The sequence below is a fragment of the Simochromis diagramma genome, unplaced genomic scaffold, assembly GCF_900408965.1.
Source record: "Simochromis diagramma unplaced genomic scaffold, fSimDia1.1 OVJJ01000682.1, whole genome shotgun sequence".
Lineage (NCBI taxonomy): Eukaryota > Metazoa > Chordata > Actinopteri > Cichliformes > Cichlidae > Simochromis > Simochromis diagramma.
The window spans coordinates 1,177,437-1,200,111 of NW_024387359.1; the positions used below are offsets into that span (position 1 = coordinate 1,177,437).

Genomic DNA, 22,675 nt, shown 5'->3' on the forward strand with positions numbered 1-22,675 from the left:
CTACAATACTTTGTGCCTAACTGTTATATGAGAGGCAAAAGCAGGCTGTTTTAATGCGAAAAATCGAAATAAACAACATTATGTACAGTCACCTCTGCGTGTTATCGTAGACGACGGACAAACACACAAATGTACATTTTGCTGCATGTTCCTCCTTCTGTGCAGCAGTGTATGCACACAGGAAGTTTTGTTCACACCTCACTGACTTAAGTTGGGCCCCAAGAACGTCATTAATGTTGTGTATCGTGATCTTTATCTTAACATTACACTCTGTACCAGCTGCAGAGCAAAGTCTGAGGTACGGTTATTACTGTTTTTCTGTACAACCTTTGTCTCTGAAAGCCTTCTGCTTTGAACTGCCACGAGCTAAAAATGTCAAATGATTCTTAAAGTCATAGAAAGAGCTGATGACAAAACAGACCCCTGAAACCTACTGAATCAAAAGAGATGATTAAAATTAGAAGAGAACGCTTAAAGATCCCAGCCACAGGAAATTCATTTCCGCTAAACAACTCACTGCCTGCCTATGTTTTTCTCATCGGTAAATTTCCCCACCTTAACCTGTTTCTTATCACCACCTTGAATCAGCGATGCTCTAACTTATTGTGGCCTACAAGTGTCGAAATGCTACATATGTGGGTTCATCTCGCAGAGTCTGGCTTTGATCTAAGATCTTTAGTGTTTTACCAGCAGGCTCAGGATTCAATAGTCACCTTTTCAGTAAACTGGTATTGATACTCATGGATGATAGCTGAATGCTGTTCATTGTACAGAAGGATTGAAATATAGTTTTTGAAGCAATGGCATAAACATTACAGGTCAAATGAAGGTACATTGTACATCTAATTTCCCTAATATTCACTAATATTGAGTGAAAGAAAATAACAGAACCATGCTTTCAGTTCAACAACCAATATAGGCTGGGACAAGGAATGAATCTTTGTGCATTTTTTTGAAGAATAAAGTTGCATTAGTATTTTCCTATTAGTTTACATTCAAAAGCGATCGGGATCAGGTTCCAACAATTTTTAGCACGTTAATTTCCATACATACAAACTATAATACCCTCAGGTAAACAGCTAAAGGAGCCTTTGCGTTTAATGTTCTCTGCTATCGCTGCTTGTTCTTTAGCAAACAGTACCCTCCTGTGGTAAGACTGTGTGTGCACAAACTTTATAATAGAGACACAGCAAAAAGAACAAAAAATACTTTAACACTATAAAGTTGTGTTTAAATTTTACTGACGTAGCAGCGGTGCATAGCAAAAGTGCTCTGCAGCGTTTCCCTTTCACGTGGCGTTTCTTAGAAAGCCTAACTGTGACTAATACTGAACAGTAAAAATCTACTGTACATGGAGTGGTTCTTATATAGCGCGTGTCTACTGTATTTGAGAACTCAAAGGACTTTATGCAACTTGCCTCATTCACACAAGTACTTTTTCTTTTTCTTTTTTTTTACTATGTAAGTGCTCTCCATCGCACATTCACACACATTCGTACTTCGATGGATGCGTTTTGCCCGAGGATGTTTGACATGCAGACTGGAGCAGCCGGGGATTGAACACCTGCTCTACCTCCTGAGATACAAACACCCCTGATGCTTCATCCTTTCTGTCTTTTTTTAAATGTAATTTTTACCTTAAATAAAATGTGTTTGCGTGCCTGTTGGATTCACACAGGTTAATTGACATCTGTCCCAAGCTGTTGTAGCCAGAGGTTAAAGCGAGTGTTGACGGGGGAAAACCCTAAGTTCAGACAGCAGTACAGTGGAGGGGACTGACTCACTTCAGTAGAGTTGACTCGACTCTCGTGACTAGAAATAAGTCACACTGTAATTTCTATTGCGAGTTCCTGTAGATTTGATTTCTTTGTGGAAAGGCTGTAATCAGCTGAGCTGTGTTGGTCTTGAGGTTCAATCTATAATCACATGTTACATGAGCCATCATGACTACTTGCAAGTCCACAGCCAGTGGGAGAAGGCAGACACTAAGAGAGCGTTACTAAAAAACATCGACACCTTAAATTTAAACTGGTGACTTGGACCCAAGTTCTTTTAAAATTGAGTGACATTGAAATAATTTTTTATTTTAAAGCATTATGTATGTTAACTTCTATTTCAATGCTCAACAAGGCATAAAAAAAAATTCATGTACAGAGAAGATTTTGAGAATGAGCGCATCCTAGATTCTTTTTTTTTTTTATTTGAGGTGCTTTTTGGAAGGGATGAAAGCTAAAAGATCGAAGTTGTTCTCAAGACACTTTTGTTTTAAATCAAATGTAAAATGTCCTGTTTAACCCACAAAAGAAAAGAAAAACTCCAACGCAATTTGGCACACAGGATTTATCAGCTAGTTTTTCTTTTCTAGTGCTATTACACCAGTATGAACTGAATATTTGTTTTACCACAAAGCCCACAATATTATCTAATATCTACTATCTATTATCTGAATCAATACTACATAAACACACACAATAGTATTAACAGACAATTTTTCTTTTTAAAAAGCGAAAACTCTAGAGGGTTTAATTTAATTATATGAAAATTATAGTTGTTTTTTTTTAAAGGCTTATGTAATAACTACAACTTTACATGTGAGCTTTAAATTTCCATTTTATCAAATGTGTCTGCAAGCTAAAGACACATTTGCTATATTTTCAACTGACATTTTTATTCTCAGAGATGGAGAAAGATGTAAGACTGGAAAGAGAGAAGCAGTGGGTATACTGGGGCCTTTGGGGTGGACACAGAGTTATTATTAACATTAATAATTGAAATGTACACCATCTTAACATCTGTTTTCTGCATGCTGTTGTGACAAAGCACAGGCCGAACCTGAGTTCTGAGAATGCTGATATACTCGCTTTGCTTCATTCCAGCCGACATACACTTACTCATACAATACCACACTTAAATACACAAACACATACCTTCGACTAACATAAAATAGCTTTCCAAGTAAACAATTTAAAAATATTTTAAGCTTTAATTTGGTTGCCTATCCAGGGTGTACCCTGTCTCGTGTCTCATGATAGCTTAAATAGGTTCCAACCCAACTAATCCTGGATTAGGGCTCGGGGATCCTGGTACTGATATCACATCCTAAGTTGGTCTAGGGTTAAAGCGAATAACTTGGAGAGACTGTTTTGGGTGAGTTTGAAATTGTTTATTGCCAGATTGTTTTAAAGAAAGAATAAATGCCAAGCCTCACTTATTAAGAAAAAAACTCACCGGCTAAACAATTTAAATAAAAGATTAATAGAAGATACACCTACACCTCAACTCCCTGTAACTCCAGGATAAACAGGAGAATTTCCTCCAATCAAACTTTCTCTATCATCCTAACAAAACCAATGAAAAAAAAACTATCCATCGAGAGTAACAAGTAGGGATAGAAATCTTGATATTGATATTTGGATGTTGTATCAAGCTTATAAGGGGGTGGTGTTTCAAAACACTGCTTTGAAATGTAGTTCAAAACGCCCACCTCACGTGACTGCGGCCAATCAAGGTCTTGGTGTGTTGCACCCCAGTTTCGATGAGTGGATTACTTGCTGCTTTTAGGTCGACTGACTGAGAACAGAACAACCTGATGACGCTGTAAACTCCCAAATAAAGCTCAAGGGTCATCGTCATCAGTAGCAACAGGATTGGCAGCAGAAGCCACAGAAAGAAGAAAGTTAATGGAAACTTTTTGACGGCGTGGCTGGTGCAACCCACAGTACACTGTGTTCCAAGGGCACGTGATCTGCTTGTTCATTAGCAGGAACAATGTGTGGTATATCCACACCTTTGTAGCTTGGCAAAACAAAGTAAGAACAACAAGTACTAAATCAAAATCAAGTGTAAAAGATGCGGATGAACAATAATATTGAACCTCTGGTGACCACAAATGTATGAACTTCCACTGCAACCAATTCATTAGGTGACAATGAAGCACAAATGGAAGGGGCTATCCCAGCTGTGATACGGTGAAAGACAGGGTATATCCTGGAGAGGCTGCTGGTCTATTACATGGGAACGAAGAAAACATTCACCCTTAAAGCCAATCTAGAATTGCCACTTTAGCTAAAGTACCTGGAGAGAACTTGCATAACCACAGGGAAAACATACAATCTCCATACAAAAAGGCCTCAGTTGACTATTGGATTCAAACCCTCTTGTTGTCAGCAGCAGTGGAAACCACCATGCTGCCCTAAAGCAGGTTTAAAATTAAAATCAAGTTGCAGGTTAGTACAAAGTGATATATAGTTAAGCTATTGCACAACCAATGGCTTGATTCTGTGCTAAGACAGAAAAACTCAATAAGATGTGATCAGAGGCAGTGAAACTGCTTATTATGTTGTTGGGGCTGATGTATACCAGCTCGACCTGAATCTCAACACTGTCTCTGTTGACATATCAAACTATCAACACCAGACAAAAGTCTAACTGGGCGCACAGTCATGACTCAAAACTCATGTGTGTGTTTACTTTATGAAACTCAGTCTGCTGTGTCGGAATATTGAAGATAAGCATTAAAAAGGGGAGGGCAGTCTTTGTTATGTGGATTGTGATAAAAGAAACATCCATAATATCCAGGAGGAAAACCAAAACAAAACATAAAAATATAAAGGCAAAATGCTGTGTAAGTTTATGCTCTGTCACTTCTTCACCCTGCTGAGTGTGTTTAGGTAATTTGTGAAACTAAACAACAGAAAATAAAGACACCTATAATCAAAAAATTGTGTGTGTGTGTGTGTGTGTGTGTTGTGTGTGTGTGTGTGTTTGTGTGTGTGTGTGTGTGTGTGTTCCTGTCTAGCTGTCTTTATGAGGACCGAAATCTGCATTCTACTATACTTGTGAGAAGTGTTGGACAAGTTACTTGAAAAAAGTAATCAGTAACTAATTACTGATTACGTCCCCAAAAAAGTAATCCCGTTACTTTACTGATTACTTATTTTCAAAAGTAATTAATTACTTAGTTACTTACCGGTAGTTACTTTTTAAAAACACGATTTACAACCTGAATAGGTGATCAAGCGATAGATCTTTCAGCCCAATTCTACTTTTTCTACATAATCTATCATACAAAATGTAATCAAATGGAAAAGTCTCTTTTTAAAACTTGTTTTATTAGTTTTAATCTTTTAACTTTATGCATCAAGCAAAAATTTACTTATATGCAGCATTCTCTGACTGGAAGAAATTTGTTTAATATTTAAACCTATTTTCTGCACATTCCAGCACATAAAATATTCTTTTTGTGTGTGTTTACACTCACTCTTTCAAATAGATGCAAGTAAAACACAGCAGAAAATAAATAAAGTCAAAGACTAGCGGTCCTTTTGCTCTATTTTCACCTGTAAAACAGGAGTTGGGTAGGCGGAGGTTTACCCTGGTGCAGATGTGCCGCAGCGGTCAGTGGAAGAATCCGCGAGTTTCTCTGTGCTTGCTTGGAAGTTTAGGGGTTTTTTTCTCTGTAAAAAGTTTTCCTCCCACGCACAACGGACGCTAATGTTTTTGTCACTTTTTATGGAATCAAACTTAAAGTAAGGTCAGTACTTCCATGCTTTAAACGCTGCATGCTCATACTCTCTCCCGCACTCGATATATTATCCATCGTTTATCTGCACACAGCTGTTGTCACAATGTGGCACTTGCTTACATCACTGTCATGAGACATTCTCGCAAAAAGAAAAATAACGGTTTTAGTAACGCAGTAACGCAGCGTTCCTACGGGAAAGTAAAGGTAATCTAATTACCGTTTTTGCAATAGTAATCCCTTACTTTACTCGTTACTTGAAAAAAGTAATCGGATGCCCATCTCTGCTTGTGAGAACCAACAGTCACTTGTGAGGACACACACACCGGTCCTCAGTAATTTGAAGGCCTTTTTTGAGGCTCAAAATGTGGTTTTAGTGTCAGGGTTACAATTAGGTTATGGTTAGGTTTAGGGTAAGGGTTATGGTTAGGCATTCATTTTTAATGGTTATGGTTAGGGTGAGAGGCTAGGGAAGCCATTATGTCAAAGAAGGTCCTCACTAAGATAGCTAAACGGGCTTGTGTGTGTGTGTGTGTGTGTGTGTGTGTGTGTGTGTGTGTGTGTGTGTGTGTGTGTGTGTGTGTGTGTGTGTGTGTGTGTGTGTGTGTGTGTGCGCGCGCGTGCGTGCGCGCTTGTCTGGTTGAGATTTTGACCAATGGGGTGAGGACTTTTAGTCTGGACCTGACTTCCTCAAAAAGCCAGCAAAGGTTTTAGGATAGAATAACAAGTATGCTGGATTCTGACTACATGATAATAGAATGCTGCTTTGGGTGAGGCAACCTAAATGTTATAGAGTGTGTCATAAAGGGCAAAGTAAAAACAGGGTTAAAGAATTAATGCTACAAATATATTTGTTTATATATTTGTTTATATATATTTGTTTCTTCTCATGCAATCCTGTGTGTTTGTATTTTAATTCGGAGCTTTGAGAAAGAAACATGTCATTTTGTTGCCTTTTCCCTCTGCTATGTTGAATGCATGTTTGAAATGAAAGACTAATTCTTAGTATGAATACATAGTACACTGTATAAAATCCTAAAACACAGTATATACAATATTTGTTCAAGTAGGCCCCCTAGTGGCCTGTGTTTGGTTAAGCCCTGCTCCTGATCTGCTGCCACCACATGTTGGATGTGGAATGTCATGTAACTTGTGTGGATGTGGTGTTTATTTATTTATTTATTTTTACAAAAGTTCAAAACAGTATAACATGCCAGTGAGCACAGATATCTGAATGCCAACAAATGCTATTCTGGAATATGCTTATTTTATAATTTGCATGTCTAGAGGAGAAAAAACCTCTGAATATCAAAACATCTGAGGAATGAATAAGAGTGGGAATGACAGGTAAGGAAGTGCCACACCTATGAGTCACACATACAGGGACAACAAAACAAGACCCAAAAAGAGAGTTAAAAAACAAACAGAAAGAGCAGGAGGCAATGAAACTATTCATGAGGGGGAAAATGTGTATGCACTCAAGTACACATGTACTTCAATGTGTTTCTTGAAAAAAAAACAACCTTAATCCTCTGTTCTTCTGATGTGCTCTTTTATAAACAGATTTATAAAGTTTATAAAGTCTGAGACATTGTGATAGTGATAGATATTTATTGACTATCACTTTGAAAAATACACCATTTCTAACTACTGGTGACTAGTATACAAGATCATTTGACCATGATGCTTAGCATTATTTTAAAAAAAAACATATTATTATATATCCCAACTTCCTAAATCATACATTTTTTTTCAAATAAATAACAAAAGGATAGTCTTGAAAGTGTTTTAATATTTATTTTATTTATGTATTTATTTATTTAGTTATTTGGGGACATTTGGCAGGGGTCCTGTGACGCCTGCCTTTTGCTGTTACATCACAACATTTTATATAAAGGTGTGATTCAAAAGCTATCTGTTATAGTGGAATTGATCTGTTTCACTGATGCATAAAAAAGCTGTTTGATGAGCTCGTTAGACTGTGCAAAATAGCTGTTGCGCTCTCAGTGACTTCTGTCACTTGTGAGCAGAGTTTCTCCACATTAAAATGAGTAAAAACCTGCCTCCTGTCCACCATTACTGATGAGCGTCTTAGCAATAGGGGTGCTAGGCACTGAATCCAGAAAGGCCAAGGGTTTCAAAATTAATGCATTTGTGGACTGTTTTGCAATAAATCGGTAATGAAGAATACTTTTATTATAATGTTACATACTACTGCGCTGCCAATGCTAAAAGATGAGACACTACTGAACAGAAAATATGAGTGTACATTTAAGTTTCATGCTGTAAAAAATAACTACATAACAAAATAAATACATAACTACATAAAAAGAAAAATATCTTGAATAAAAAGTAAAATTTGTTCAAAGATTTATTTATGTTTAGTAATCTAGTAAAAGATTTAGAAATCCCTTGGTTCAAACTCATTTTTATGTTTAATCTTTACATGTTATTTTCGTTTGTGCTCCAAATAAATTCACTAAATATATTAAAAAATTAATTATTGCCCCCCACCCCCCTTTTTTTTGTTCTGTGGTCCCATTAAAAAACCGTGGCCCCACCCTGGTCCCCTCGCAAATTTCTTCTTGAACCGCCAATGCATCTAAAGCTGGTTAAAGCTATCTGAAGAGAGTTTGGCGGCTGCTGCGATCTGATTGGTAAACCCTCGCACGTTGTGGGCGGGGTTAGTTTTTGGGCAACAAGCTGTACTGGTGCGATAGGAAGGCACAGACAGCATGTGCACGCGCTGATTTGGAAGTCATGAGCGTAAAAATCCACAGAGGCTCCTTCTAACCGAAGCGGACACGTCTGCTTGGCGGTAACGCTGATGTTAAACAGGGTCTAATAATGTTTTAGTCGATATCACCAACTTTCGACAACGTCGTGACTTTGGTTTTACTCGAACAAGGAGAAGCAGAAGAGAGAGAGGAAAAAAGAAAGCCGTGTCCTCTAATGGGCTCGCGGCTCCTGACCATAATGAACCGGACAGGTGTGCTTGCAGGTTAATTAATTGCTACCTTTTGTTTTGAAGTAGCAGAAGGCGACGCAATGGAGAAGAAAGAGTTTGTGGTGTCTGAAAGCGGCGAGAGCCAGTCGTCGTCGGGCTCCCAAACCTTGTCTGAGGGGGAAGAAATGACGGCTGCTCTGGACATTAAAGTTTATGGTGATGGCGAAGACAGGCTCAGCTTGCACTTTGAAAATGTGAACGAGGTGGAGGACGGCAGAAATGTGGAATCTGACAAGGAGACCCCAGGAGATGGGGAAGAAGACGAAGAGGAAGGAGAGGAAGACGAAAAGGTAAACACAGTGATCTGCTAAACAAAACAAGGGTCGACTCAGACACGCAGAAAACCAAACGATTACCCGATTAATTAATTATGAGCACATAGAGACTAGATGGCAACTGTTTTGGTTACCGGTTATTCATTTAATTTTCAAAGCGAAAGCTAATACCAAAATAGTAACTGATTCCAGCTTCTCAAATGTGATACTTTCATTCTCGTTTTTGTTAGACATTCAAATAAAATGTCCGTAATAAAAGTTATTTCCATTGATATACACATCCAATTAATTGCCCCCTCATCCAGCAAGAAAGCAACCACCCCTGAGGAAGGTAAACTCATTACATTTGGTCCTACAGTCAAAATATTTGTGAACCAGTTGATCAGCTGTGCTTGAGCTCATGCTTGCTGGGTTACACTCCGTCATGACGTCAGTGCAAAGTTAAACTATTATTCATGCTGTGTGCCCAATTGTCTTCATCCACTCAATTTACAAGTTTTCAAGTCGAGATACATTCCTCAGCACATGCGCACTGCTCTGTTTTACTGCAGCTCCTGCCTTTTTCAGAGGCATAAATAGATCATCTGTAATTAAATGCCTGTCAGTCTTCCCCACTGCTTTGGAGGTGTTTTCTCAAAGACAAAGACTGTCTGGATGGAGATTTGGACTGCATCCAGTCCAAATCTGCCCCTATTTTATAAACCAAAACAATGTTGGGTATGGCTTATATCCAAAACTTGAAAAAGTTATGTATTAAATGAAAGGGGGCAGGTTCATCGCAAAATGCAATGTGATTTTAGAGCAAATGTGTGTAAATTGGTTCATTGTTAGCTCTGTAACTATGCTGTAACGCTAACACACAAATGGCACAATCTGGGACTTGCTGTTGTGACCCCAAGTGGTGCTCATTCAGGAAACAGATGAGAAAAATGAGGAAGACAAAATGCATGTATCAGCCTTTTAATTTATATAAGGCTTTACATGGATTCTTCTGCAGACTGGTTTAACTTGCTCCAGTACGCACAATGTAGCCTGGGTGTGTTTGACTATTGCAAGCTCCCGACTGACCCATAAACATTTTCCAAGTCATGATATCATGCAACATTACTTAGGGCTGTAGGTGTGGTTGACAAAAATGCCATATGTCTCATTTTTGAGGCAGTAGGGAAATACAGAAAATTTGTGTAATGTTTTGCATGTCTTACTTCACACGTTTTAACTCTCATATCTGTGTTGGTATCAGAATACAAACTGATTCCTGCACACCAATCAGATTCCTGATTTCTGTGTGTAATTATTTTCATTAATTATAATTTGCTGGTTTTTAAAATGGATAAATCAGTAATTGAAAGCATAACAGACTTTCCAACACACACGAGCCCAAAGACGATGCCCCTGGGTTGGTGTCATGTTTAGTAACAGTGATGCTCAGCTAATTTAGTTGGGGTGAAAAGCAGTTTGACAGTTCATTACCTCAATAGAGCTGAAGTGTTACAGACGAGGAGGCAGGCCTGAGATTGGTCTCTTATTTCACTTTAGCTTTACTGAACTTAAGCCAAATGTAATCCATTTTTAAAAAGAAAAAAAGAATTTGCCTTAATTTTGCAAAAGAGTCACACAAAGCCTGTGCACATTTCTCCAGACTGCTTTCAAATGCCATTTTGAGGTTCATTTTAAACCGTTGACCTCTACTGTGCTGGCCACAGAAGAAACAATGTAATTTCACCTGGTATACTGAACTAAGCCAACGTGTTGCTGCCTGGAACTCCTCAAAGCAGGTCACATAACCTGTCAGTGCAGAGAAGCGTTCCAGTGGTATTACTGTAGGGTTAATCAGGAACCCGGACTAATGATCTTTTTTTGCCCCTGGGGGTTTAAAGAAGGAAAGTCTTCTGAGAACTCGTGTGACATGACTTCAGCAGGCTGAGCAGCTCAGTTACTGTTCGGTCTCCAGACTTACTACTGTTTCAAGTTCCAAAGATAGTATGGCCATGTTTCATAGAGTAAGTTTCCACATTGATAGTATGATGCCTGTCTTCCTAAGATCTCTGTACAATTGCATAGTGCTTCGTTCCAGACATCTAAATCTGTCCAGGGTTGTGGGCAGTGACAGAGAACGTTATCTACAGTCAGGACAAGATTATCCCACGCACAAGACAACAGAAATGGATGAAAATGAACAACATACAGTTCAGATTTATTAACAGAGTTTGGCTCAAGCTTGCTGTATGTAAACAGTTACTGGGAAAAGGTTAAGATTGGAAGTATTGCTACTGGTTGCACCCATAATTCACTGTCCAAACACTCTGTATGGATGTTTATAAAGCACTTGTATGTGTTTCATAGTTCTGCAGCATTCACTTGAGAGGCCAGCATGTTTATCAATGTATCTGGAGTATGCAGCTGTTAACATGACCTTTTTCAGTTTCCCATCAGTCTGATTTAGGGCTGCGAATAGCTGCTATTAATTAATCACTTCTTTCCTTGATTTTATTTATTATTTAATATTTTTGTTCTTGGGTGTTCCCAGAGTAGCTCTACATGATTCATATTTATCTGATATTGAGCCTTGGTCTAGTCCCTTACGTCGTCTTCTCTCTGAAACGAGTCTTTTTGTGAAGTCTCTTTTTTAGTACGTTTTCCTTTTAAGGCGACCCTCGCTTTGAGCCAGTTGAGTTCGGATTGGTTGCCCCTCACTAACTAAAGATTTTAAACAGCATGTGGGTTGGGCTTCTGTGCTCATCCCTGGAGCCACGTTCCTGAGAAGACTCCATTATGGTTAATTACTCTTGCTATTACACAATAGTATAAATAGTAGTAGGTTCACTTCTACTGAGGAAGCAATCAAAATACTTAAATATGAATTTTATTTAACAAGTGTTAAAGCTTTGGAAAAAACAAACCCTAAATTTTAGACCATGGCCCAACATTCTGTGCTTCACTTGCCTTTAGAGGTGTTACAGATGACAGCTATCCAAAGCTACTGTCCACACAGTCTTGACTCACTGCTTCCTGAAGTATGAAATCTGTCAGCTTGTTAATCATTGTGTTTTCTTTGTCTTTATATATCCTGCTGCTTTTATGCCCTCTCATAATCATAAATCCTGTTTCCTACTTTCTCATTTCTAACTATCCTGTTGGGTCAGCAGAATATGGATATTTCCAATTGTTCATTTTTTAATAGTGTTCTTCCCTGGCTGTTGTTGCCATAACAAATATCCTTTCTGCAGAAGGATACTAAATATTTCTTATCTTTAGAATTCATCCCTAACTCTGACACTTTTAATCAGTATTCCCCCTAGTATACGATGTGGATAGATTGCAGGGACTTGAGTCAATTAAGAAGAAAAATGACAACTTTTGCTATTCTCCCCACATACTGAAGTTGGCACTTTCTGACTTCAATAAAGAAAATATTTCATTTTTAGTCATTAAACAATCCTTAAGTGACTGAAATGGTTTTTGTAAAAGAACATTTGATAATGTTTCATTAGGAAAGAGGGTGCACAGAGAATTGTTTGTGTCTGCAGCTCAGTTTGGCAATCTGGACATTTATAGCAAGCTTCAGCTCATTGTTCACTAGGGATAGGAATTGAGAACTGGTTTTGTAGAGAACCGGTTCCCAGTAGTCCAATTTCTTGGAATGATTAGTCTGTCTATCAATCCTGCTTACTGGTTCCAGTTGTACTTGCAATACAATCAGCTGATTTCAGTTTATGTGCCGGAGGAGGAAAATAGTGGCATGGATATGAACATTTCCTTTTTTTTTTATTACACCAAGGACAAGAGTGCAGTGATAAAATAGAAACTGCACCAGGAAAGAAACAGTTGCTCAACGGCTGCTTATACTGCTAACACAACTTTGGCTCTTTGCAAGGACCTGCACAGACAGCATCCTAACACTAAGCTAGCCAAGAACCCAGAGTGATGTTAAAGCTGAGTGACTGCCAACTGCAGCCCAACAGCCAGACACTGAAGTTCAACAGGTAACAAATTGATGAGGCTGTAGCCTCCGTTTCTACCTGTTTCTGCAGTAGAAAACAAAGAGGGGAATACCTCCCACATACACAAACATTTGACTATACAGCATGCATTTAATATGACAAATATAATGTCTTTATATGCTGCTTAGTGATGGTGGTGACTCTTGACACAGAGCCGTGTCCATGAGTATATGTATTACCATGAATGGTGTAATGTATGGGGCAGTCAAATCATTTACAACTAGCTTGTTAGTCAGCTGTGAAAACAAACAGCTCGTTCTCAGCACTTCCCTATGGAGCAGTAAAGTCTGAACGAACTTTGTTCAGATGAGGACTAACCATGTGTTAGACTAAGCAAATTTCATCACCGAGACGATTAAACAGCTGTAAGGGTGGTGTTTTTATGTCAACATGTATCATGTATGACATGAAAAGATGTGTCTATTTGGCTATTTGCTTTTAAAGAAAAAAAACAATTCTGTATGCAAATAATAAAAAATGCAGCCACTGAGACAAGTATGGAAATTGGTTTATTCTCACATCTTAGATACACTTTATAAATATTAGATAACCTTTCTGTCTGTTTAAACATACTTCATAGCCAAAGAATTTTTCTGCATACACTAGTGCTTCATGTGATATGCTTTCTACTACACCTCTGTCTACAAATGCAGTTTCCTCCACTGGCTTAGCCTTTAGTTTCATAGTTTGACTGTTTCAGCACTCAAATGAATTCATCAAAAGTCAGCTATTCTGATAAATGACTAATTATGAGTTTCAACACCACAGGGATAAGCTGCTTTTCTCTGATATGAGTTGACATTTTAGGAAGTGTTTTTCATAGTTTTCTGACTTTTATCAGCCACTTAATTAATCAAAAGGGTTCTATAAGGATTCTTTATTCTTACTTGAATTATTACGCAGTTTTCTACTGGGGACGTGGCAGCACAGAGAGGGATAGGAAACGGATTGAAAGAGTGGTAAAGAGGGCGAGCTCTGTCCTGGCTAGTCCCATAGAGGAGGTGGGTGAAAGGAGGATTTCAGCCAAGCTTGTATCCATTATGGACAACACCTCTCACCCCCTTGGGCAGCTCCTTCAGTGGTAGACTGTTAAAGCCACAGTGTAGGACGGAGTGCTATCACAAGTCCTTCTTCCTGACAGCAGTTAGACTATACAATACCCACACAGAATAAATACTTCTTAAAATACTTTAAAGAAATACAGGCTATTATCACTCCCACTACACTTCATGTACATATAAAAATCTTGGTGTATTTTACTGTGTACAGTAATCATCTGTACATAGTATAGTTTTTTGGCTTTTTTTGTTTTTATACACTATTTTCATTTTTTTGGACAGCATGGTGGTTCAATGATGAGCACTTTTGCCTCACAGCAAGAAGGTCCTGAGTTCGATTCCAACACCTGTGTGGAGTTTGTGTGTCCTGTTTGCGTGGGTTCTCTCCGGGTCCTCTGGCTTCCTCCCACAGTCCAAAGATATGTAGTTAGTGGGGTCAGGTTAATTGGTAATTCTAATTTGCTCACAGGTGTGAATGTGAGTGAGAATGGTTGTCTGTCTCTCTTTGTTAGCCCTGCGACAGACTGGTGACCTGTCCAGGGTGCACCCTGCCTCTTACCCTGTTGTAGATCTTATACAGTCGATTGTGCAATAGCAACTGACACTGCTTAGGGCTATAGCTGACTCTCAAAGCAATTCATTGTTTTATTTATATATTGATTTAAAAAAAAAAAAAAAATCCCACAATTTAGTGTCTGTCCTCATACTTGTTACCCTGCAGCAAGTATTTTTTTTAGACAGCCAGTGAGTTTCAAGGTTGCCCTTTTTACCTTATGAAACTAATGGAAACCAGCTGCTAACTGCAAATTGCGTTATTTCCTTGGCTTAACAGTTTTTTCATGATGCGTGTAGTGAGTGAACTTTTAAAGTATTCTGCAGACAAGAACAGACAGGTAAAAATTAGTATGCAGTGTAGCTGGGTTGGGCTGTGCTGTGCTTGCTTAAGTAATGACTCAGCTGACACACACTGATGGCTTGGGTGCAGTAATTTTCAAGTTCTGCTTTGGATTGTGTAGTAGACACTTTAGGAAAGAAGTAGATGATCGTATGTGAAAAATTTGGATTCCTTAATAAAATTTAAATTGTCGCGTTTCTGTATATGTTTCAAATTGAAATCTTTACTTTTAGCAGCTACGTCCACTTCCATCTCAACTTGCTGACACAATCCTTGTTTGTTTATTCTGTGAGGGCCTGTTCCTTGAAGTGAGGTCATCTGCTGCAGATTGCATCAGTGTTTGCTTGCGTATCAATATTTGCTTCAGATTCATGTTTAACTCCCTCTCTTTCTCTCACCAGCGAGTCTAACCCTCTAGTGTTTCCCTAAATAAGCAGTCATTCATTTAAGCAGGCAGCCAGTCAGGGTGATTAGACGGACATCCAGTGTCAGTGTATACTTTGAGTCTAAGAGGATTAACAGAATCTGGTTAAGACTCTTTTCCTCCTACGACAGGCTGTCTCTCTCTCTCTCTCTCTCTGGGATCCATCGGTGATTTTTGACTTTACTTTCGTGCCCTTTCATGTCTTTTGCAGTTTAATCCGTATTCCATGTCTTTAAGTCTGTTGCTACCCAAACAAAATGTCGCTTGGTCGGAATTTACCTGTAAGTTTGTGTACATCGTCTGAGGGAAGCAAGGTAAGACACTGATTGGATTGGGAAGTATTCAAATGTATTCTTCTGTGTTTTTATTCTTGGTTTGTTAAATGATATGAATTTGATCCTATTCATTTTTTAAACAAACAAGCTTGTTTGAACCTTATCATTGTGGAATTTATGTTTTTTAACTCTACAGTATAGTAGATTTAGTTGTAAACACATCATTTTGTGTTATAACTTCATATTTGATGTTGATATAGTGTTTATATAAAATTAATGAAGAGTATTTTATAGGAGTTTACAGTAGGCTGTAAATAAAATCCAAGTAAGAGTTAAACCTTATGTAACCAAACCAACTTTGAACTGCAAGCATATATTAAAGAGAGCCCTAGATAAGAGCAGGAATGATTGTCAAGGTGAAGTGTTAAGGTCAAATAAACACTAGCAAGGTCTGTTCCTCTTTCCTAAAAATATGCCTTTCTGCCTAAGTAGAAAAATAAATTCTTATCTGTAACATGATATGTTTGACAAAATTAAGCTGCTGCTGACTCTAGTTATCATCAAACACAACTCTGAAGACAGCACTTGTTCACTTGTCGTCTTATAGTATTTTTCTTGCCACAAAATCTCACATGGGCATAAGAGATTTACAGATGTTCCTGAGCCACAGGTATTGGATGCTGTGGTGGTAGGTGGTCAGGAAGTACAGCAGGTCATCTCCTAATCAGAAAGTTCGTCGTTCAAGGCCTGGGTCCCCCACTATGTACACCAAAGTATCCTTGAGCAAGATAAAGAGATGGTGAATCCAGAGTTCCTCCCGATGCATTCATTGGAGTGTGAACATGCGTGAATGAATGAATGAATGAATGAATGAATGAATGAATGAGACATGTTATATGTGGGGCGATTGTGGCTCAAGAGTTGGGAGTTCGCCTTGTAATCGGAAGGTTGCCGGTTCGAGCCCCGGCTTGGACAGTCTCGGTCGTTGTGTCCTTGGGCAAGACACTTCACCCGTTGCCTACTGGTGGTGGTGCCAGTGTCTGGCAGCCTCGCCTCTGTCAGTGCGCCCCAGGGTGGCTGTGGCTACAATGTAGCTTGCCATCACCAGTGTGTGAATGTGTGTGTGAATGGGTGGATGACTGGATATGTAAAGCGCTTTGGGGTCCTTAGGGACTAGTAAAGCGCTATATAAATACAGGCCATTTACCATTTATATGAAAGTGCTTTGAGTGCTCAAAGTCCACTAATGTTTTTCTAAGACACTCTCCAAGAAAATATGACTTCCTTGGTGGAAGTAATAATGCATGGTGTGATTCTTTACAGTGCTGAAGCTCTTCGTATCTTAACACAGATGCTTGTATGAAACTGGAGAAGGAAATTACTATACTGTGTTTTTCTAAGTTTAGATTTTGTCAACACAGGAAACTGAATTCCCATGTGTAAGCATACAAAGGTCAAACAATCTAAACCAAAGTTATATATTGTTCAGTGTAAAGTGTCCATTTCAGGTAACTGAAATATACATTTGGAAAAGTGTTTAGCATTTGAGCTGTGAGAATTTTAGGGACCGTTATTCTTTTGTGTAAACATCAACATCCTAAGAACAAAGACTGTGAGGGAAGAGAGTTTCAGGCCCGATTGGAATTTGGGAAGAGTTGAAGGCAGATGCTGGGTGATGAGGTCGGCCAGAACAGAGCTTGCTGTACTGCAGTTGACCCTGAGAAAGAAATGAACGAACATGTTCAGAGGTCCACTGAGTTCACTTCACAGAAATGTTTTGTATTAGCTACACACTATAATGAGACTATGTATTTGCTAAACTCTATCAAAATTGACACCCTGAATTCCCCATCCGAACTCCTCTGTAAATAAACTGAGGTAATGTTACATTTGCTGAGCATGCTGCTTGGTTCTTACCAAAATGATCATGTTGGTAATGGTTAAATTGAAAGCACATTTTAGAATGGCATGTTGGGTAAGCAGCCAGTCAAACAAACAAGGGTAACCTAATACCATGACTAATAAATGTTGTGACTAATGTTCTGAAAGCTCCTGGATCATCATGCGATGAAGCCCTTTTTTGACAGGGGGCACACAGGTTTAAACTTTAATCTTTTAGTGCAGTTTTGCATATGTATCTATCAGTTGTACAACTGAGTGCCTTTCCACAGCATTCCCCTTAAAAACAAAGCTAACACAAGTCAGAAGGAGACTGAATTTTCAAGAGCCCGCCAACTTGCCATGCCACTAAGGTGCGCCCTTCAATGAAAACTCACAATTTGTGCACAATACCATCATAAGGGCCTGATGGTTATAATCACCACTTTTGAGGTGGATGGAGTCAACCTGTGAGGAGTGCATCAGACTATAAATATTTATATATCCTGAATCCCCCTCTAGGTGGGACCAGGATATGTAAATATTTATGTATCCTGGTCCCACTCTAGGTGGGCATAATGGGCATATTAATCTGTTCAGGTTGGGACTGTCATCATGCCTGTGAAGTTTGGTAAAGACTGGGGCAGATTTCTTTGAGTTAGAGCAATTTTGTGCTTCATTTCGAAGCATCAAAATTTGCCATGCCGCTGGGGTCACGCTCTTTGACAAAAACGTTTTCAAAGGAGCCTAAAGCCAACTCCTTAAGGGCTTCCTGGACAAATTAAGATTTTCAGCCACCTCAAAACAAACCCCAAAGTGTAAACCATGGCTTTTCCTGTTCCCACTATGTAACGCTGTTGTCAAATATTGCAGTTAAAATGTGTTCAGGGGCGGAGCCTTATCACACGTGAGAACATTGGTCTGGATTTGACAATTTATGTGTGAATGAGAGCAAATTAAAATTTCACCGGGAATGAAATTTTGCCTTGGCGCCTTTTGACGAAATCTCAAAAGCTTTGCAATTAGTACGGCCCAGGTCTCTGCAATAAAGAAGAGTGAGCATATCAAAATTCTCAGAACTGAGGTTTGCTTGTGTTTTGTTACAACATTTCCTGCTGCAGAAAGGGGATGGTGTAGATCATGGGAGTCAAACATAAGGCCCTGGGGCCAGAATTGCCCTGACAGAGATGCAAACCTGGTCTACTAATTTTCTTTACGGAAAGCATAAATTTTGGACTTTAAAATGTATTTTAAAAGGCTTTACTTTCTTGTTCCTACTGATAAAAGATCTTCCTCATAGACATAAGTAATAATACAAATACAAAGCATTTCTCTACCATGTTTAAAAACTGTTGAAAATGCACTGCTTCTTCTTATATTAGGAAGTATCGGGGATTAGACTTGCATTTAAACTACACTGACCAAAAATCAAAGTGTGTTGTATTTAGCCCACAATGTAAAATGAGTTTGATATTGCTGGTATAGATGTTAATAATTAATGTTAATAATAGTAAAATTAATTTATGCTTTTGCCTAATAACCGTTTTAGTGGTGTTTACAGTAACAGTCTCCACCTGAGCTCACCATCTTGGTGACGGATCTGCCTTTTTGCTCTTCGTCTTGTTTGGGTAGATTTCCACATTAAACTCTGACATCATTGTTTCTGTTCTGCTTCTGTTCTGTTTTTTCTTAAAAAACTGGGGGCTTCATGGGCTTAATGTTGTAATATTTCTTTATTTACACGTGGGCTCCTACATAAGTTTGTACTGCATATCTATTTTTAGGCTCAAATGTGGGTGAAATGCTCGCATGGTAAGCGCAACATTATAATAGAGTTCAAATGACTTGACTGGTTGTAGCCCTATCGGAGCTGATGTCACTTCATTGTGTAAGATGGCAAAATACCACCTGTGTTATCATGTTTATAATAAAACTGTATTAGAAGATGTAGATTGCGACTTCTAAAGCTGCCTTGTGTCATAGAGGCTCCAGCCATTTTCAGCAATTTTTTTTTTTTTTGTTGTTGTTGATGAAAACTTACAGAATTGAAGGGGAAATTCTTTTTTGAGCTGTAACCATGTTCTGTGTGTGACTACAGCAAGTGAAAGGTGTTCCCAGTGTTGTTCTCAGTGGCTGCTGGATAGACAACAATGGCAGAGAGAGCGCCTGGTAGAACACAGGATAGCACAAACTGAAAGGGGTAAAGTGTGTTGCCTCTTGATCTACCAGGTTTCTCTTCCTGTTTTACTGTAAATGTGTATTCAGGGTGTCTTAGTAACCAATGAAGACAGTAATAACAATTTGTTCCTACTTTTAAAGGGTTCCTTTCATCTATCTAAGTGAAATGATAAACACGACTTCACCACAAAGCCTTCAAAGAGAATTAATGTCCTCCTTTGTGAATGTTTGCCAATTCTCCCTTTGCACAACTGATGCCTAACTTCAGTGTGGAAATCATCACTGAATCCACTTTGATAAGAGGGAACTATGCAAATTAGTGAAGAAGTTGATAAAATTAGTGGAAAAACATCAACACTGGTGTTTACGTGTTTGTACTTGTGTTTTCATAGCTACGCTTTGACGTCTAGTAGTATACAAGTATGTGAACAACACAGAGTTTTTCTTGGCCTGGACTACTGGAAGATTCATTACTCCACCTCTGGGTTGGAGTTTTTGTTAGCACTCTTGCACCTTAGTCTTTATGTTTGTCAGTGTAATGTATGAAAGTCTTCCTACATTCTTTGTCATTTCTTTTTCAATGCTTGTGCACCTGTACAGAAAGGGTGTCCTTCCCACTTGCAGTGCCTTTAGTCTTTGTCGTGTTGTCCGGGAAAGGTTCATATCAGACCCAGAGGCTGTCCTGAATTTTAACTCTGTTTTCTGCACTGTCAGCCTGATTCACTGTGAAACTGTTCCCTCTCAGCTGTGCACAGTTAATGCAAATGCTCATACTTTAATTTCTCTGCCAAGACAGCCATGTGTTTTTAGCACTGTTTGTAAGTCAGTATGGTTACACAGAAACCACCTGGCCAGATTTCATGAAATTTGAGAGGTGAAATCAGGGCAAAGGAAGGAACCGTTATGCTTGTAATCATTTATTATACTGCAATTTAGAATTACAGTATGGTGCATTGGCCCTGGTAAAGGACTGAACTCTGATTGTTTTCTTTTACATTCTTTGACATCTGATCTGATTTTGTGTTCTTGGCTCATTGCTTTTCCTTATTGACCCTGAGTCTGTAATAACAACTTCATGTTAATTTGTTCTAACCTCACTTCTCACAGTGCTCTCAAATACATGCAAGATTAGATGTAGACCAGTGTGGGAGAACCACAACGGTCCTTACCAGTCGGAATCCTATGAGGAACCAGTTGTAACTAAGGGTGTGTTTTTATATGTGATAAATGTCTGTGGTGAAGCGATGAAGCTGAATTGTTTGTTCTGGTAGCTAGTTGCAAAGTAAATGATGGGTAGTATTTCTTCATAAGCCAAGTATATTGACAGTGTGCAAAGCTCCTCAGCCTGTGACCTGTTGTGTTTCCGTGTTCACAGTCTGTGAATGTAGCCTGTTTGTAGATGGATGGTTCATGAAATCTCCTGCCAGTTATTTTTTTGAAAGTGCCTGCTCTTTTACAGCTTCCACTGAGCACTTCCTGGGTGTTGTGTAGAGCAAAGCACATTGGCTCAGTGTTTACTGAGGTATCTCAAGTCCAAAGTCATATTACTGAATGTGAAAGCAAATGGTTAATTTTAGCTGGCGATATGTTAAATGAGCTAAAAAACAGAGGAAACAGAACTCCAAATGAATAAAAGTAATGCTGTAAATACTGTATAAATATCAATATTTTAGCATTAATTTATCTGAAAATCTGCTGTCAGGTTCTTAATATATTTGCCTCCAATACTGTTAAAAGTGTTAAAAGTGCAGGTGATGCAAGGATTGATTATTAGTGTTACACGTTTTTAAGTTTGTTGAATGACAGGAAATATTGAAAGCTTAGTTTCAAGCAGTGGTTTGTAGACCACAGGGGTATCATGGTGCCAGATCGTGTAATCTCATAATACGATCAAGGTTACAGCGTTGTTTGGTAAGTATTGGACAGTAGTCTCAGTTGAAGTAAAAGTAGCACAACAGCCAATGATAATGAAAACATGTCAGTAAAAAAAATATGGTCTTTATACATGCAGGCTGAGATTGCCTCATTCTTTAGTTGGTAAACACAACCAGCATTGTGTTGTGTAGCCCACCTTCTTTGTTTTTGCTTTGGCAACAAAAGCCTATTGGTACTGTACACTCTGTGCAAGGCCGAGGGCGAACAGGATGATGGAGGAAGGAGGCTACAGGTCAGGTTTGATCCTGCTCTCCAGAGTTCAGCGAGGCTCTGCTGCAGGTAGAAAGGAATGATGGGTGAAAGGGCACTGCTTGCTGCCAGAACTGCAATGTGTCCACACAGAAAGGGAGCTGCAAATGGCTGGCTGCTGTGTCTCATAAAATGTATGCAGATGCTTTAGTCTTTTGGATTTTTATTTACTTGTACCTTTTTAATAAGCTATTGCGCAGAGTGGATGGGATATAATTTACGTAAATTAAAGATACATTGTCTGGGAAATAGTCACTGATAACTGATATGCTCAACAAGGAAAACAGAAAATATAAAACTTGTGCCAGCTTTGGCATTCCTCCACAAGTTTGCACTGCCTCAGATGGTGCATCATATGTGACATGAAGGAAAACGGTTAGAAGGATAACCAGTCTTACACATTTAAGCCTTTGTAGAGCGTTGGGTCGAAAATTGTCAGATGTACAATCTGCTGTGTTATTAGTAGCTCTAGACCGACAGTGAGGATATCACTAATGGTATCTGGTAGTGGGTTAAAAAGCATATTCTGTGGGTTAAGTAGCATCTTCTATCCTGTACTGGTTCACACGTAGCCTTGTTTCTTCTTCTTTCTTTTTTTTTTAAATTTCTTTCCCAAAAGATTCATTACACAATACTTCATGTTTGATTAGTCTCGTGAAAGGCAAATGTTTAGACTACAGTAGTAGGGTCAAAGTCTGAAGATCAGTGGTGTATAGTGAGTCAATAGCAAAATAAAGCAGAACATATAAATCAAAGTAATCTGCTAGTTATAGTTAATAGGGTCCAACTAACAGAAGAGAACTGCTACACTGCTTCTCTTGTTTAAAATAATTGATACATATGTACAATAGAAAAGGCCAGAATAAGTCAGAAAAACAGCCTTGAGTAAAAGATGACGCCTGGCAAAAGAAGTTATTGAGAAACAGAAGTTCTGCAAAATTGTACAACTTCCTTTTGCTGTAGAAGCACAAAGCAG

The 22,675-nt window shown here is 38.7% G+C and overlaps 1 protein-coding gene and 1 long non-coding RNA gene across 8 annotated transcripts in view; both read left to right on the forward strand.

Moving 5' to 3' along the window:
- The first annotated feature begins 8,210 nt into the window (after positions 1–8,210).
- mast4 (microtubule associated serine/threonine kinase family member 4) overlaps positions 8,211–22,675 on the forward strand; it is a 101,091-nt gene continuing 86,626 nt past the window's right edge. For 4 of the 7 annotated variants that reach the window (XM_040007332.1, XM_040007333.1, XM_040007334.1 and 1 more), the window contains exon 1: positions 8,211–8,818. In XM_040007332.1, the coding sequence (XP_039863266.1) occupies positions 8,570–8,818 (249 nt within the window). In that variant the 5' untranslated portion in view covers positions 8,211–8,569. Of the gene's footprint in view, positions 8,819–14,336; positions 15,499–22,675 lie in introns of those variants that run through there. The other 3 variants (XM_040007336.1, XM_040007337.1, XM_040007338.1) reach the window with 2 other exon arrangements.
- Positions 16,595–21,506, forward strand: LOC120718706. The gene is made up of 2 exons (XR_005692543.1): positions 16,595–17,859; positions 17,907–21,506. It is a non-coding gene; the product is annotated as an uncharacterized LOC120718706 (long non-coding RNA).